At 40.4% G+C, this 18,294-nt stretch overlaps 1 protein-coding gene across 1 annotated transcript in view; it reads left to right on the forward strand.

Moving 5' to 3' along the window:
- Positions 1 to 16,131, forward strand: part of LOC148411323 (histone-lysine N-methyltransferase Smyd1-like) — a 29,180-nt gene extending 13,049 nt beyond the window's left edge. Inside the window, exons 6-10 of the mRNA XM_088435548.1 lie at positions 1,640 to 1,826; positions 1,928 to 2,020; positions 7,157 to 7,320; positions 13,725 to 13,893; positions 15,928 to 16,131. Of these exons, the coding sequence (XP_088291674.1) occupies positions 1,640 to 1,826; positions 1,928 to 2,020; positions 7,157 to 7,320; positions 13,725 to 13,893; positions 15,928 to 15,981 (667 nt within the window). The 3' untranslated portion in view covers positions 15,982 to 16,131. The remainder of the gene's footprint in view (positions 1 to 1,639; positions 1,827 to 1,927; positions 2,021 to 7,156; positions 7,321 to 13,724; positions 13,894 to 15,927) is intronic.
- The last annotated feature ends 2,163 nt before the right edge of the window (positions 16,132 to 18,294 follow it).

Raw genomic sequence — 18,294 nt, forward strand, 5'->3', positions numbered from 1 at the left:
CATGCATGATAGTAACATTTATAGTCAGTATGTTAGCATACAATATGTACATAGATGTGTTAGAGAAATCTCTATAAGAAGACTAGGACAAGCCTAGCTGCTAAGTAGCAAAAAGAGTAACTCAGACCAGCCAAGATTGACTTTTCTCTGCCCAGGCAAAGGGAGAAGAGCTTGGCGAACGAAGTCATGCGTTGCCAATAGCACTTATTCATCGCGCAAGCATACCTGACTGCTTTTTATTCATTCAGCAAAGCATTGCACGTTACAAGACATAAAAAAAAACATTAAAAAAAAGAGCCAGTTGAACTGCTGGGCCAAGGGCTGGGCAGTTGAACTGCTGGGCCAAGGTCCCAGCTCGCACTTTCCTGTGTCAACAGTTTTATCTAATGCCACGTTCAGATGAAGTGTGAATAGCGTTCGGTTTTGTATTGTAGTCAGTGGAGTTCGTGCGATGACGCATCGAGAGACACGAAGGACACGATGGAGCGGCGCCATGACGCGTGAAGTTATAAAAATTGAACTTTTGTAGCGTGTCGCGTCGCGTCAGCCAATCAGCTTCGGGAACGTTCAACGGCTCAAGCAGGGGGCAGGAACGAATCATGGCGGCTGTTTGCGGTCACCGGGAGCTATCCAACACGGCCAGCTGAGCTTTCAATACAAAACGGGGCCAAGCAAGAGCACTCACCTGGCTTGTAGAAAGGCGGAAGGGAGAACTTGGGACTACTGGTATGTGCAGCGTTTGCTTCCTTTTTTTAACAGCTGTTGAACCGTAGTTACTGTGGTAAGCTAACGATAGTGCAGCACTGACAGTAGCCTACAGTATTTAGCATGGTATTGGCCACTTGTTTGCGACATTGAAAGTTTTTTTTTTGGCAGACGAGTATTGCCGTGAAAGCGAGAGACACGCAGTGTAAAAAAAGAATAATAAAGGTCCTGTCGGAGAAAATATTGGCTCTGCCATATCCCGGAAACATTCTCAGCAATGCTCTCCTTTACGGATCCACTGTAAAGTGCACAGCAAGCTCACTCCCCTCCCCTCGCGTGATACTGTAGCGTGAAAAGTGAACTTCATCTTGACCTCGCGACAAAACGCCTCGCGTAGAGCGTAAACGAACGCTCCATCTGAACGCAGCATAAGAACTGGGGCGAAATGAACTAGGACTGCATAGATGGATAGCAATGAACACTATTCTGGACAAGAAATAAGCACATTAAGAAAACAACTTAACATATGACTCCCTTCACAAGATGTGATGGCATGACAGATATTGCTTTGATGATGGGTTCAAACAGAAAAATACATAATTTTCTACACCAAAAGTGGGGCTAGGTTTGTATGCCTCTTCATGGTTTATGGGGAATTACGTCATTCTCTGATGGACTCCAGCATATGCATTCTCAGACAGGGAGGAATCCCCAGTAGCCTTATAAATTGAGATGTGAAATCCCCCCCCCCCCCCCCCCCCCCAATATTAACTCAAACAAATGGATGAAAAATGAAAGGTAAAAAAAAAAAAAGGATTAATTTTTAGAACAATCACAGTTGAAGATAAACATCTTTTGGATGAAAAGCACATTATTTGCTTTTGTAATTTTCGATTGTTGATATGATAAAAAGATAAATAGTTTTCTCCAACAGGATTGAGCTCCGAGCTTTAAAAAAAATCCCTGAAGGACAGGAGGTGACTGTCAGCTACATCGATTTCCTGAAACTGTCAGGTGACCGCAAGAAGAAGCTGATGGAACGTTACCATTTTGAGTGCATGTGTCAACACTGCAGCCAGCGTCTTAAGGATGACCTGATGATGGCTGCTGCAGAGGACAAAGTGAGAAGTGGTCGGGTTATGTCTTATTTTAGAATTTTGATTGAAGACACAAAAAGAGTCACAAGAAATACGAGTGCCTCTTGCTTGTGTCTCCATCACAGCAGTCTGCTGAGAAGCTGAAAGAGGTGATAGCTTTTAGTGAAGACTATCTTGAGAAGATTGAGAAATACCGTTCTGAGAAAGATTTCCATGAGGTAGGTCTTCCTCTTTCTTACATTGTCTTGTTCCTAAATCTGCTTCTGTGACATTACCAATTTGGACCCAAAAACACAAATCAGCATCACAACATCAATTTTAAGTCACTCATTAGCGAACCAGTAATAACTTTGTGTATTAGATCCATGGTTCTCAACCATTTTCAATAATATATAACCAATGATTTTTTTTTCAGCAAAATATCCTGTTACCAGAGCAAAACATTTTCAAAAGAAGAAAAATAAGGTTTAAAACAGAGTATTAAAGTTCAGGTGACATCATGACTAACATAACATGCTGAACACAAACCTTGACAACTTAATTTACACTTGGTATTTGCAGTGTTCCCTTATTTTTGTGGTTAATGGGGATCAAAAAACCCCTGTGAAAAGTGAAATCTCCGAAGTAAGACCCCAACACCCCACAAGGAATTTTTGTGCATGCGTGTCTGTGTGTGTTTGTGTGTGTGTGTGTGTGTGTGTGTGGGGGGGGGGGGGGGGGGGGGGGGTACCAGAGACTCAGAGACTTCTGCTGGAGGTGTACGCAACCAGACAGTCCTGGTTGCGTACAGGACTGGTGTGGACTGGCAAGTTACTCCTACAAGATGCGTAATTGGCTCCTGGCATGACATCGACCAATGAGGACAGAAGTGGATCACAACTCCTGCTCTCATTGGTCGATGTCTCGCTAAGACCCAATCATTCGTCTTGTAGGAGTGCCCGTGGCATGTGCAGTTACAGTCAACTCATCTCTGTTTGGCATGCAGGGAAACCATCACAGCACGCATTTCCGCAACATATATTTTTTTATTTTGTGAGGAGTGAAAAAAAAAACATGAGGGGGTAGCGCAAACGACTAAACGTGAACCGGTAGGGGAACATAGTACTCAAAAATAGCGTCTGCAAGGTTAGTTATAGCAGTGAACAAAGTAAAGGCTCCATTACACTTGAAACAAAAGCTGACATGGGGAAAGAAGGTCTGCTGGTCCAGCTAGTCCAGCAAAAATTAAGAGTCGCTCTCACAAACGTCAGAAGCTCTCTGACATACTTGTTGAGCTAAAGTAAAATAAAAAACTAAATTAAAAAATAAGACACAAAACCTTGATGGACACATCCATACCAAAACCTTTCTTGGAAGACTGGAATGGTTGGTAGAGTTTTTAAAAGACCAAATCACATTCTTTCATGGGACTCATCAGTAGCATGTTGGGGCTGAGTTAAACACCAAGTGGGCCCACAGAGCACCCATGCTGAAATTCCCTGACACCAAGGCTTATCCCAGGTCTATAATTGAGATACCTTGACATCACCGGGAAATAAGCTTGCGTGGTTACAAAAACTGTTTCAAGTAATGATCATAGAAGTAGATTGACTTGAATCTACTTCTATGATCATTACTCTTCTGCTGTGCAGTGGAAAAAGGCAAATCCGGGCAATATATCCCTACTCTGCTCAACTCAGGATCATGCACTAATAATGATTGTGATAGTGGGGACAGAATTGCAAGACATGTATTTTATTTGCCACTTAGGCCATTTCAACATTGAGTAAAGACCCAGTATCTCCACTTTGTTGGAGAAACTCTGGAGGGATAGACGATCACTCATATGTCTTCTTGGACTGTCCGATATTGATGGTGTTTTGAAATAATGTAATGAGGGAGATTGAAAAGATTTGGGGCATTGATGTCCTGAGGAGTCCTAAGATGTGTATGTCCAAATTAGGCCACAGAAACCATATTTTGCCGACTATAAGCCGCACTGGTATATAAACTGTAGCAGCAAAAATTAAGCAAAAAAAACCAACAACTTTTGTCACAGATAAGCTGCACTGAACAATAAAACGCAGGTCATAACATCAGATATTTATGCAAAAAGATGTTATATGGAAGTATTTACATTTTTTATAGTTATTTTTCAAAAATGAATTCCCTGCCAACAGCAACATCCTCTCTTTAACATACTCAACATGCCTACATATTTAGCACCAACATATTTATGCAAAACTGAATGGATTATTTTCAACATAACACCAACAGAATACTGCAGAGTTAAATAGCAGTTCAAACTCAAAATCAATTCTTCCGATAGTATCTTCTTCTGTCTCCCAATGCTTAATTACTACATTATTTCAGTGAACATATAAAAACATGGCAGATAATTCATACATACAATCATAAATATTTAAATACAACAATATATACCTTATGTCAAATTAACATATCACAAACTTTTATATACAATCTTTTTCAATTAAGACATATTTTTTTATATTTTTAATTATTTATTTTTAAAAACTCTTCTCGAGTTCAGCCATTGATTCACATCTTTTCAGTTCTATTTCATGGTTGTTCCATAAATTGACACCTTGGAAAGATACACATATTTTCTTCGGTGGATTTTCTCCTGGTGGCTAGGCCAAAAAAAAAACAAAAACAAAAAAAAATGCAGATAAGCCTCACTGGACTATAAGCCGCAGGGCTCAAAGGAAAAAGCCACAGTTTATTGTCCGAAAAATATGGTAATTAATAGGCATCAATGATATATACTACACGGCTTGGTGGCGCAGTGTTTAGCACGTCCGCCTCACAGTTCAGGGACCTGAGTTGAAATCCACATCGCTGCCACCTTTCTGTGTGGAGTTTACATTTTCTCCCTCAGCCTGCGTGGATTCTCTCCAGGCACTCCGGCATCCTCCCACACTCACAAAACATGCATGGAAGGTATATTGGACAATTGTCTTTAAGTGTAATTGGGACAAATGTAATTGGCAAATTAGAGGAAAGCACTTCTATCAACAAGAGCTGAAGGGACAGTGAGACTGAAACAAATTTATACAATGGCATAATTGCTAAACTGCAGTCAAAAATTGACTTTTTTTTTCCCCACAAAGATAGATACCGGTGAAGACAATTTACAAGTGTGAACATTATTGCTAGTGTAAAATCGATTGAAAAATGGTTGTTGAGCAAATGTTTTGTTCTCAATAAGGTTAAAAGACAATGTTGAGCCAATGTTGTGTCGGATTTATTTAACTTTGAAACTACATTCGTAGTGGTATCTCTATGTTATTGAGCAACTCGAGAAAAATCATGTAACATCATCTGATTCATTTTTGGCTTTTTGGCCAAAAAATTGTGTCACTAATGACAGTGGCTTCTCATCTATCAAGCTTAACAAAAAAAGGAAATATTATATTTTTCAACTGTATCACATAACATATTTCAGCAATAAGTTGCTTCATGTTACAATTATATTGCTCCTAATTTGAAAAGAACAACATTACTGTTCCTGACACAATCCACGCAACAATTTGACATGTGGACTCATTATTGTTTATTTACAGATCATATGCACGTGTATTGTAATTAGGCAGTCACTTATATATATTGCATATTTGTTTGTTTCCTTTAGTCTCACTCTGGTTCGTTTGGATATGACAGTGCTCGCAAATAAAGCACTTTGAGCTTGGATGCTACTTCCTGACTCCCGTATTCATTTTGAATGGAGTTTGGCTGGCTGTTAACTTGTGTACACAAGCACACGCAAGGGTGACTGTACAGATCTGTTCATAAAAATGAGTTTCGGCGCAGAGAGTGCATTGGCGCTTCTGGATGTTGTTGATGTATAGCTTTCGCTTTGCATGGTAGAGTTGGAACTTATACTGTACTTATAGATGTAGCGACTGTTACAGCCTACCTCTCCACCCACCCCATTCTCCCTCACAAACATGTCTGACCACATTCCAATCAATCAGGCCAATCACCACCAGGTGCAACCGATTACCTGACCTGCATAAAACCCTGCCTCTACCTGCCAGTCCCAGGCACATCATCTTGCCCCCCCCGCCAAGCCTTCGGACGTCTACTTTGCATCTCTCAAATATAAGTTAACGATGATTTCCAAATCATTGTACTTTATTCATTCTAGTTAGCTAACAAATGCAGAATTCCTGACCCGGTCTCCAAAATACAATCCACTATGTAGTCCGAATACCCAAAATCCAAATACTGTATACGTTCCAGTTTCCAAGATCAGTAAGGAAGTAGTAGCAGTAGTAATCGTAGTTCCTTTTCGCCTCAGGGTGAGGCATCAGGCATCATAACTGCTGCTGCTTCTATCTCTGTTTCTGTAACAGTTTGGGGTTTAAGGCCTTGTCTTCATGTAACCGGCTAATTACCGCATTGCCCCCCCCCCCCCCCCCCCCAATCGTCATTGTTTATTTAAAAACGTTGCGTTTATATGAAACCGCATAATGCGGTTTCAAAATTTGTGTACAAGCATGCCAAGTAGCTAGGTGGCAGTAATGTCGCAAATTCTGTCCATTCAGAAAGAACTTCTGCCTCTGACGTGTCCAATCAGAAAGAGCTTCCGCCTCTGACGTCACCGGTCTCCGCGTCTTCGGTGAGGAAAAAGAGTAGCGCGATAACGCAAATCCCCGTTGAAGCTGGTCACACACAACCACGAAACTGGAGGCTTGGGCAAATCTCCACTTTGGCTGGAGGTTTTGAAACATTCGATTTTGATGAGAAAAAAAAGCTCGGTCACATATATCAAATAGGGCAAAATGGAGATATTTACTGCCCGTTTGCAAGAACCGTGCCTACATGTAGACAAGGCCTAAGGCGACTGTTCCAATGCATGCCAGCCCTGGTCCCCCGTGGACCAAAGTCCTAAGCGACCTGGTGGGCTCCACCTCGACGTTTAAAGCACCTGGTGTTTCCAGGGTGTCTTCAATCCAACTACTAACCCGCCCCGACCCTGCTCAGCTTCCAAGATTGGAACATTCTCAGGGTAGCATGGCTGTACGCGCCTGATTAAGAAAGTACAGAGCGATAACAGGCAGGGTCCAAGAATACTTTGGTTCAAAATCAGGTTCAATGTTCAAAAGGGCTCAACAGTACTGAAAAAACATGAGACAACCCAGCAGTGAGGTGAAGGGCAGAGCAGGTAAAAAAGAGCAAGGAACAGGTGGAGCTATAGAGGCTACTAATAAGGTGTGACAGGCTGAGGCATTAGCAAGTGGTTTTTATAGATTAAGAGAAGAATTAAGAGTAAAATGAGTAAATGAGAGCCCCATTTATTTTCTGACCAGCCAATGGTGCTTTTTTCTCTAACAGGTCTCTTCTCCCCTTAGGTGGTGAAGCTGTGTGCTGAGTGTTTGGAGAAGCAGGAGAATGTTCTGGCTGACACTCACCTGTACAAACTGCTCGTGCTCAATATAGCCAGCGAGGTGCTTTCATACCAGCGGTTGTTCTGTGAGGCTGCGGTGTATGCTCAGAGAATGGTGGCTGGATACATGTAAGACATGCCTCACCGTATATCAGAATACCATAGTACTCTTGCTCACTTTTTTTTTTAAATTATTATTATTCAGAACACAAATAACATAAAAGTGCTAAATGGTAATAATAATGAACTAATAATGAATAATGAACTGAATATGGTTAAAATTTCTATAATTACTTACATATAACACAGGCGCACAAAAGCTCAGCTTGTGTGAGCTCTGACCCATGTGGGTAGTATGCCTGTTCTCGTTGGGTTTGCGTGAGTTTTCTTCTCGTACTTTTCCACCTTCCTAAAACATGCAAGTTTTGGCAAGCGGCGACTCTAAATCATACATCGGTATTAATGTAAGTGGGATTGGTGATTTTGATTTATTTATATTATGGCAAATGGCAGGCGATCATTCCAGTAAACACCACTTCTCACCCAAGGTAATTATGTAATCGAACCCCTTTACTGGGGCATGTCCCCAGTATCAGGTGTGAACTGGCTGAGGGTTAAAAGAAACACATTGCCATTCAATTCTAAATTTTGGAATCTTCTTGTGATGTATGCTACACTCCTCTCTTCTCTTAATCGCTCTCCTCCCGTCCACACTCGTTGTGTGGCAAGCAGCGCTGTGGTAGGCAGCACATTAAATATGCTGCTGGTTTATGTGCATTTCTCCAATTAGCAAAATAAAGATCAGAGTTGTTCGTACAGTACTACGAAAGGCTTGTTCGTTAATTCGTCATCAGGCCTCACAAAATAAAAGCTTATAAATAAAATTTTATTAGGAAAACACATTAGTTGCAAATACTGAAGCGGTCAGCATAACTCAAAAGCATATTAAAAGATTAAAACTTTGCAAATTAATTTTGTATTATTTTTGTATTCATTCAAAATGATTAAATTATATATCTGAAACCTTGTTTTGAAAGACTTGTAGCGAGGTAACGCTGGTGACGCCAAAGTTGTGAAGCAAGTCTCTTGATTAGTGTCTGTTGAACCATGGAGAAAATCGCTGAAAACTATTCATTCGAAGCATCTTATGCGCAACAAAAGAGATTTCTCTGCGTTTTTGCAACCTGTTCTTACCGTGCTATTAAGTTTGGTTATATAACAATGATCGCTGTCAAGATGAAAATGCTTTGGAATTAGAAGATTAAATTACTAACGTTCTGTATGCCATGTTTTGTTTTGTTTTTATCTTGTGCACATGCTACACATTCTATGTACAATTACATACGGATATGTACGGTTGAATTACAACCTTGGTAAGATTTAGTACACAGCTGACACGTATGAAAAGCTTTTTTGTTAGTATAGCCTGTTGTGCGTGAGCTGTTCCAAACAGTTAGGTAGGAAGGAAATGCAGCACTTGTTGTTTTACCGCAAGCATGTCACAAAATGAGCTAGCTCTTACTGTCTTTGGGAGCGGAATAGCCAACAAGCGCTTCCTCCACCACTCATGTCATCACCATGGGACACCTCAATCAAACGCTTACATTAGCAACATCTTGCGCTACATTCACATGCTCTTTCCATATTTGTAAAATAAAGGATGGCTGAAAAATATCTGGGGATATGAGCGGTAAATCTTGCACGACATTTAAGTGTGCTTCAAGCCATGGCACATCTTGGAGGAAAATACCTAGGTATGCAAAAGTACACAGTGACGCACCCGGCGTTACCCATCAGTGATTTCTGTTGCGCATGCATACCTGCACTTCTATACACCGCTGGCTATAACACAGCTGACTTTACCAGAGATTTATTTGTAGTTGCTCTTTCTCTTTGTCCGGGGTTACATTTTCTTGCTGATAACAAATCTGCATTCTTTCTCTGATTGGGGCTTGGCCAGTAAATACAAGATAGAAGATTTTTGATTCCTGATTGAAGACAGTTTTTCAAAAATTCAACCTCTGCAATACTTTGTTTTCCTTGTGTATGTGACAGATTAAATTTAGACATATTTAGACAAATGTTAATGAAACTGTCTTCTATAGTTGTAGGGCAGACAGTTATAAATGAGAACCGACATCCACCAATTGAGTGCCACGTAAAGCATTAAAATGCCATCCAGTTGACATGATTGTTAATTGCACTATTGTCCCACCCGCATTCCCTCAGATATGGGTGAATAAACATGATGGTGTATTATAGCCAAGGGTTAAAGACCTTAGCTGGCATTGTTTTCATGTGACATTCATATTACTGGTTTGTGTTTCAATTGCAATATAATTGTACAACCACAGACATGGTGTTAACTTTAAGTGTAGGTACTAAAACAGAAAAAAAAATTAGTGTGAGTGCAGACAGAAGTAGTCCAGCATCTGACAAATGACGGCCCAGAAAAAAAAAAGTCAAATGTCACCCTGTATCAGTGGTGGAAGGGTGGGCAAAAGATGAACTGACGGACTACCATTTCATTTGGCTTGAAAAAATGTCCACTCACACAAGTCTGTCTGTTTTTACCTCAATTTTTATTCTAACTCTGCTCTATATTGATATATTGATATTGATGATATATTGTTATATTTGTGCCTGATAACTTGTTTTGTATTTTACTAATTGTATAGCACTGTGGTCAGCCTTTTGAGGTTGTTTTTAAATGTGCTTTATAAATAAACTTGACTTGACACAAGTATTTTAAAGTAGGGATTTGCTTTTCTATATATATAAATTGTTACAAGATTAATCCGTTCCGCAGTTGGGCTCGTAAGGCGAATTCACCATATGGCGTGCGATCCATACCTATGTTAAATAGCTAATGCGTTAAGAAAGCCAGATAAAAACATCAAAATTGTACATACATATTAAAAATTGGTACCAAAATAGTATAGTAAGTGCTACGCATATTCACTGCTCACAAAAATTAAAGGAGCACTTTAAAAAAGCACATTAAATACATCAGATCTCAATATAAAGTTGGATACCTATATAAATAATGACAGGGCAGTGTCTTAGGAACAAAAGGATGCCAAATCTTTTAATGCAAATAAAAGTTTTCAGCCTATCGAGGGCTCAATTGTGTAGACACCATAAAATCAGAGTGAATTGAAGATGTGGCAGGCTAGTCCATTTTTTCCAAAACTTAATTTCTGCAACTCAAAATGCTTTTCAGTATCTTGTGTGGCCCCCACCAGCTTGTATGCATACTTGACAACATTGCAGCTTGCTCCTAATGAGACAACGGATGGTGTCTTGTGGCATTTCCTCCCAGATCTGTATGAGGGCATCCCTGAGGTGTTGTACAGTCTGAGGAGCAGCCTGGTAGAGCCGAATGGACCGAAACATAATGTACCAGGGATTTTCTATTGGGTAAAAGTCAGGGGATCGTGAAGGCCATTCAATTGTTTTAATTCCTTCATCCTCCAGGTACTGCCTGCATACTCTTGCCATGTGAGGACGGGCATTGTCGTGCATTAGGAGGAAACCAGGACCTACTGTACCAGCGTAGGGTCTGACAATGGGTTCAAGGATTTCATCTCGATACCTTATGGCAGTCAGAGCACCATTTCCTAGGCAGTAGAGGTCTGTGCGTTCCTCCATGGATATGCCTCCCCAGACCATAACCACCAACCCTGTCATGTTGAACGACGTTGCAGGCAGCATAACGTTCTCCTTGTCTTCTACAGACTCTTTCATGTCTATCACAGGTGCTCAGGGTGAACCTGTTCTCGTCTGTGAAAAGTACAAGGCGCCAGTGGCGGACTTGCCAATTCTGGTGTTCTTGAGCAAATGCCAGTCGAGCTCCATGTTGCTGGGTAGTGAGCACAGGGCCCACTACAGGACGTTGGGCCCTCTGGTCACCTTCATGAAGTCTGTTCCTGATTGTTTGGGTAGAGACATTCACACCAGTGGCCCTCTGAAGGTCATTCTGTAGGGCACGACCAGTGCTCAGCCTGTTCCGCCTTGCACAGAGGAGCAGGTATCAGTCCTGCTGTGGGGTTGAGGACCTTCTTCGGCCCTGTCCAGCTCTCCGAGAATGACCATCAGTCTCCTGAAATCTCCTCCATGTTCTGGAGATTGTGCTGGGAGACACATTATACCTTCTTGCAACAGCACGTATAGATGTGCCATTCTGGAGAAGTTGAACAACCTGTGCAACTTCTGTAGGGTTAAGGAATCGCCTCATACTGCCAGTGGAGATAATTACGCAAGCCAAAATCAGCACGAGTGGAAAATCAGCCAAAAAAGATCAAGAGGGAGAAACTTGAATTGACCTCCACAAGTAAAACCAGTCCTGTTTTGAGGGTTTTCTAATTGTTACCACTGAACTGCACCTGTTGTTAATTCCATGAACACCAATACAGCTGAAATCGATTAACCAGGCTTAACCAACCAGAAAATTATCAGACAGGTTAATTCAATTCATGCTAGGCCCAATAAAAAAGTGTTCCTTTATGTGAGCAGTCTATAATATACATGTATACAATTAGAAAACATCATAAATAAAAAATATAGAAAGGATTTATTAACCTTTGAGTGGTGCTTGTTATGCCCATATTCCCTAGTAAGGGTAGCCTAGGCTAGGCTAGCTTCGTATCTCTTGATTATCTCCAGCATCATTTCCACATAAATCATCTTCTTACTTCTCTCTTTAGTATCACTAGAAATCTTGGGACCATGGCTAACCCTTTCAAGTTTGAATTAAGCAGTAAAATGCACTATAAATAGGGTTTTATAACCACTCACAATCGAACAAAGCTTCACCGTTCCGCCATTTTGAAAAGAGTGAGGCGGACTAATGGCAGGCCAGCATCTCCGTGAGGGGACGTTGACAAATACCAGACCAGCATTGTAGTGACGCATTGCATGGATGCATTGACAGCAACAGAAAATAAGTGCAATTACCTAAAAAATCCTGGAGATGGAGACAGAACAACACAAATACTGTCAACCCCCTAGGGTCATGACAGTTGTATTTGTTGCAAAACTGGGAAAATATCATGAGGGGACAAAAAAAACCTCAGTATTCCACATCACAACATGAAAAAAAACATAAGCCATGGATGCTGTAACACGGGGGTCCACTGTATATGTGTGTGTTTGTGTATATATATATATATATATATATATATATATATATATATATATATATATATATATATATATATATATATATATATATATATACACAGTATGTACAGAGGGGCCCTATGTTACGACCTTAACCCGTTCAGCGGCTGGGCTCATAACTCGAATTCCCCGTATGACGGGCAATTCAAACCTACGTTAATTAGTGCAATGCATGCAAGAACCTGTTGTCCAGTGTTGTCCAGTGATTGAACGTTCGCCAAAAGGATAGATGGTATGGCCGGGCGAGTTGGGTTAGCCTCTAACCTAGCTCAGATGCCTCCGCACTTGCCCCGCTTCCTCGTCCTGGCGCACCGCTTCCGGCGCCTCCTTTGCGGGGGAGGGGTAGCAGGCGATTTCGGTGAATTAGCAGGCTGGCGTAGCAGCCTCAGTTTCCTTAGCGAGTTCTCCAGGTCCGTGTTTAAAATTTGTTCTCCAGGTCCGTGTTTAAAACTTGGCAAATCTTGCTTCTGTGGATGTGTAAGAAGACCTGTCTACTGTACACGTATTTGGGCGTAAACTCAACGGAAAAACTTTTAGACAAACACAACAACGGGAGAGCGATTGGCCGCTGCATCTACACGCGCCGCCATTTTGGGGGGGAATATATATATATATATATATATATATATATATATATATATATATATATATATATATATATATATACACACGCACAATTCATACTGTATAGTATATGTAACATGCGTAATTGAATTGAGCCTGAACTAGATTTCTTGTTCTTCAATCCCTAAATCACCGAAGTCTCAAAGGGCTTCACAGATGAAAAGAGGTCGTACAGAGACATCTTTTCAGTATAAGGTACACAACAGCATCCCCTGTCAAAGCTCCCAGAAGGGGAAGGAAAAACTCCAAAACCCCAATTTGGGGAAAATCAGATACCTCCAGAAGGGACCACAGGTGGGAGGAGCCCCCTTCCAGGCCCACAGGTTGAAGTGGATGCTGCATGTACCAGACACAGAAACAATATAAATTACAGAAAACATATTGTGCTATATAGTGCAGTGATGTCTTGACAGCAGGCAAAGCCATTGGGCAGGAACCATCCCACATTCCAGCCAGGTGGACCGCAGACGGCCGAACTCCTAACCCGTGATGGTCGACCAGCGCAGGACCCAATGGAGGCGGTCAAGTCAACCCTCACTATCTAGCTAGCCCCCTCTCCTGGCCGGAAGAGGGGGGGCAGGGAAAAAGAAAAAAGAAGAAAGCTGCAGACAGGCTCAATTAACTAAATGCTTTTGAATATAAATGTGTTTTTAGTCGGGATTTAAAGATGTTAAAGATGTTTAAAGATGTTGTTCTTCTTTACTAACTGCCCTTGCACCTGTCAACAGGAACTTATATCCACACAACAATGCACGGCTGGGCTTGGCCATCATGCGTGCAGGCGTCCTACACTGGCAAGCGGGGCAGACTGAAATGGGCCACAGTATGATCTGTAAAGCTTATGGCATTCTCATGATCACCCATGGGCCCGACCATGCTATCACCAAAAACTTGGAGGTACATTAATTTAATACTGTAGGTGTTGTAATGTTAATTGGTAGAATGTGTAGTGTAGTGTAGTGTACTGTAGTGTATATTTTAAGCTGTGTACTACTATGTTAAATGTGGGTGTGTAGAGGCCTATGGAAAGGTGAAAAATATGCTCTCGTGTCTGCAATTGCATTTTTTGGCAAAGGCTAGGATTCATACAAAAACAGGACTATGCATCACCAGAAAAACATGATATCCATTGTATTGTAAGTATTATGCTTTTGGGCTAGATTTCTTAAAGTGGAAAAGTCAAAGTGGAAGGAGGTCTTGATCCTTCAAATGATATTAAACAAATTCACAAAATAATGGACACGCCATGAAATGTAGGACCAAGCAAGAAACAAAATCCAATTGAAAACACACTAACAAATAAACACATTTTTTGTGTTTTATTACTTTAATACCCCTGCACAATTGTGTAAATGATAATAAGATGAAATGCCTTTTTGTTGGGTTTGCGCCACAGCCAGGAAGTCTAAATTGACTTTCATTAAAGCGATGGAGACAAAATTTCAGATTTTTCTCGCTATCACCTGTAATTCCACCCTTTTGACCAATTCTCACATTGTAAATTTGAAATACAAATTTGAAATACCAGAGGAGGGCATTGGAATGTTTTTGGTTTTTCTCTCCTGACATCTATATTTTTAATCAATTAGATCTCAAATAGAACTCATCCCTACCGATTTTTTTTTCAAAATTTCAAAATAAAACACCTTCACAGGTCATTTTTCCCACTGATTTGCACTCTTTTTGACTAAATCAAATGTTCCAACATTAAATTGTTCAACTCAATGTGATTAAGCCCTGTAATCCCAAATTATTCATCATAGTTCATCATATATGTCTGCTATAATTTTTCATTCAGCTTTCGGCATTCACTCAGTTTCTCCAGAAATTGCTTCATCTAGTTGTTATCATGATTCTTATTATGATATATTTTTATTCTGCTGTATTTAGTCATTTAACTTCTTAAGCATTCATTCCATAATTTGAATATTACAACTACAAAATGTTCATTTCACATTTCCTGAGCTATTACTTTTCTTGTTTTTCCCACAATTTCCAGACATGGGATTTCAAAAATGTGTCTCTATTCAAATTTCTAAATGTTCAGCTCAGCTACTTCTCCTTGTGATCAATTTTTAGCATTGCCACAATTACTGCCAAATTCTACAATTTTCACCAAAAATGTGCACGTTTTTCACTAGGCATGGGACGATATCAGGTTCTGGCTATATGATCATCTTGAACTAAAATATCACAATATTGAAATTACAGCTCCAAAATATATCATTTTAAAACACTTTTTTTAGTAAATTGCCATTTTTCTTAAATATCCTTTTTCCTGCACTTACCGCTTTATTTTTCAAAATTTGAAAAATTTGAAAAGCCAAAAGTTAAAATGCTTTTCATTTTCTCTTATAATGTACTATATATTTTTAACCATTCTAGCTTTCCAACTTTATACTGTTCTGCTCATCCCTATCCTACTAGGTTTTTCAAAAAAAAAAAAAAAAAATAGACAGATAGATAGATAGATAGATAGATAGATAGATAGATAGATAGATAGATAGATAGATAGATAGATAGATAGATAGATAGATAGATAGATAGATTTTTTTAAACCTAGTAGGATAGGGATGAGCAGAACAGTATAAAGTTGAAAACTTTTTGACTGATTCAAACCATTCCAACATTAAATTGTAAAGCTAATCCCTTCTACAATTGCTTTACTATGTTCATGTTCATCATGTGCTCCTCTTTATCTCCACATTTCATCTCCCCATAGAGCACCCCAGGGACAAACGAATCTTCTGATTGTTGGCAGAAAGGCCTCCGTATCTTTCTTCCCTTTAGGGGATACACATTCATGTGATTTGCACTTATGTACAAGTGATTTACTGTGGTCTCATTGTTACATCAGAAAATGCAGTCATTTTGGTCATTACGAAAAAGTGCTTGTCATTAATGTGGCAGGTGTTTTTTTTCTTCTTTTAGTCTATGCGTGTGCAGACGGAGATGGAGTTGAAGAAGAAAAAGATGTCACCTTGAGCTATACTGATTTCGATAAGCAACTGATCTGTGGCTCCTAATAGCCACCCAAGATGGCTGCCTGAGTGCAGCCACAGTATGACTGATGGTTCAAAGCACCTTGAAACACGTGGTGTGGACTGTAACTTAAATAAAAGCGAATGTACAATATGTTATGTCATCATTTCCTCACTATTGGAGCTTTCACATTTAATTTGAACTCTGTTTGCTGGCCCAGTTGAATAATACTGTTTACATACCTTGGTGAAAGATTTCTGGGCGTTGGTGTATGAGCAGGGATCAACACACACATGCACATGTTAATCGCGTCAGCAACACCACAAAGATGTATTATTACCAAGTTGTCTAATTTGTCAAGCTCCACCACACCATTAGGAGTGGTCACATGTCCAAAACCTCTGCTGTACTCTTTGGGATGAAGGGTCCAACTTCTAGCACTGCTAGATGAGTGGAAACACTCCTGGAAACACTCAAGTATATGTCAGAAGCGTTCATTTCATCAAGCGCCACACTTTTTGGTTACATTTATAAAGTCTAACTAGCCAAAATGTTGTAAGATATATCATGATATCGCTCTGTGAAGTAGGAGTCCCAACAGCCCGAGCCATGAAGGTTCCGTGGCCTGCATTGTTTATTGCAGGAAGCCAGAGAAGGACGGGGTCTTAGAGTCGGAAGGTTCTTGGTCTTGCGTTCATACCAAGGGACAGCGGACACGCCAGTTTATTCAAATTGAACTATGATGTGAGGCAGAGGGAAGAACCTGTACTCCCCCTCCTGGGGCTAACTCAAAAGGTGAATGGCAAGCAGGATGGTCAACCAAAGAAGCAAACTACATGAGAATAGAGCCTAATTAGGTGTTTCTTTAATAATATGCAGCTCTGTTAGCTTGAAACTAGTAAACTGATATGTTATTCGAACTGTGCAGTTTATCAACAAAGCTACGAGTAGCAGAGCAAGCACTTTCCGACTTCCAGCAAGTGCTTTGTGAGAGGGGGCCTGCTAAAAGTACACGGTGAAAAGGGCCATGACCGGTAACAATCAGCGGGTGTGGGCCTGCTGTAGTTTCTTACTTTTGAGTATTGCTATGTGTCCTCTCCACCTCCATCCCAGTCTGGAACAGCAACTGCACAGCACAAGACAGGAAAGCTCTCAGCGTGTGATCAAGTCCTCACAGCGCATTTGTGGAGCAGCCTTACCCTCACTGCAGGACATTTACCACTCGGGTTCTGCGGAGGACTTACAACCTCATCAAGAACAAGACACACCCACAAAACGATCAGAGAGCGGAATCCGCCGTGTGTTTTCTTTAAACAAACTTCACATTACTATGGCACCGGTCTAAAAGGTTTGTCAAATTACTGGTCCTTTTTGGCGAAGTGGACCGCTCTTTAGGTGTTGCGCACAAATTGCATCTAACGATCCTATTCTTTCTTTTATCTCTCACAAACTAAAAGTATTGGGTATATGTCCATATTGTGTACACATTGTCTATTTTCACCCTATTGTCTGCTGCTGCCACATTCATCACTGCTCCATGTAAATACTCAGAGATCCCCTTCCACATCATCCATCTGCCTATCAATTTTCTATTTTCTCTCCTTCCATTATTTCAAAATATCAAACTGGGCACAGTAGTGAAAACTGCTGGATTACATAATGGCTGATAGTGAGGAAAAAAAAAAAAAACCTAAACAACACAGCCCCAAGTTCAACCAAACAATCGACATTCGTTAGAGCATCTCGCCCCCCTCGATCGTCCCTGGTAGGTAGACAAAGACCCTAGTAGGAGTAGGTGCTCAGGTAGACACTGGTGGAACCATTCCAGACCTGGAACGTGTTTGTGTGTGAACAGATGGGAGAACTCAAACTATGGTCAGAAAGGAGCTGTGTAAAAATACAGCCAATCAAGATCACACAATGACAAATCTGCGCACGTTTCACCATATGTTTACGAGTACAAATCAGTATAGACATTTGCAGATTTATGTCACGGTTTATGTCATTTGTGACTCTCATTTCTTGTTTCTGGAGTCTCGTAATAGTGTTGAGAGATTTTATTCTTGTTACATATTTGTGGATTAAAATGTATATTAAATTGTTTCGCCAGCCTCTGCACTGTGAGGCTGATGTGCTAACCAGTCACCATTATTATTTTATGTCTGATTATTTTTTAAGATTGTTGATTTTGAAGTTTGAGGCTGCTTTAATGCATTTTAATGTGAAATGAGGTCTTTACATGAATGGATTCCATGTCTTTGTCAAACTCGTTAAGTATACGCAGGAAATCTGGAGAAGCATACAACAGGAGTCCAC

The sequence above is a fragment of the Hippichthys cyanospilos genome, chromosome 15 (genome assembly GCF_059441005.1).
Source record: "Hippichthys cyanospilos isolate Australia breed blue-spotted pipefish chromosome 15, RoL_Hcya_1.0, whole genome shotgun sequence".
In the NCBI taxonomy this organism is placed as follows: domain Eukaryota; kingdom Metazoa; phylum Chordata; class Actinopteri; order Syngnathiformes; family Syngnathidae; genus Hippichthys; species Hippichthys cyanospilos.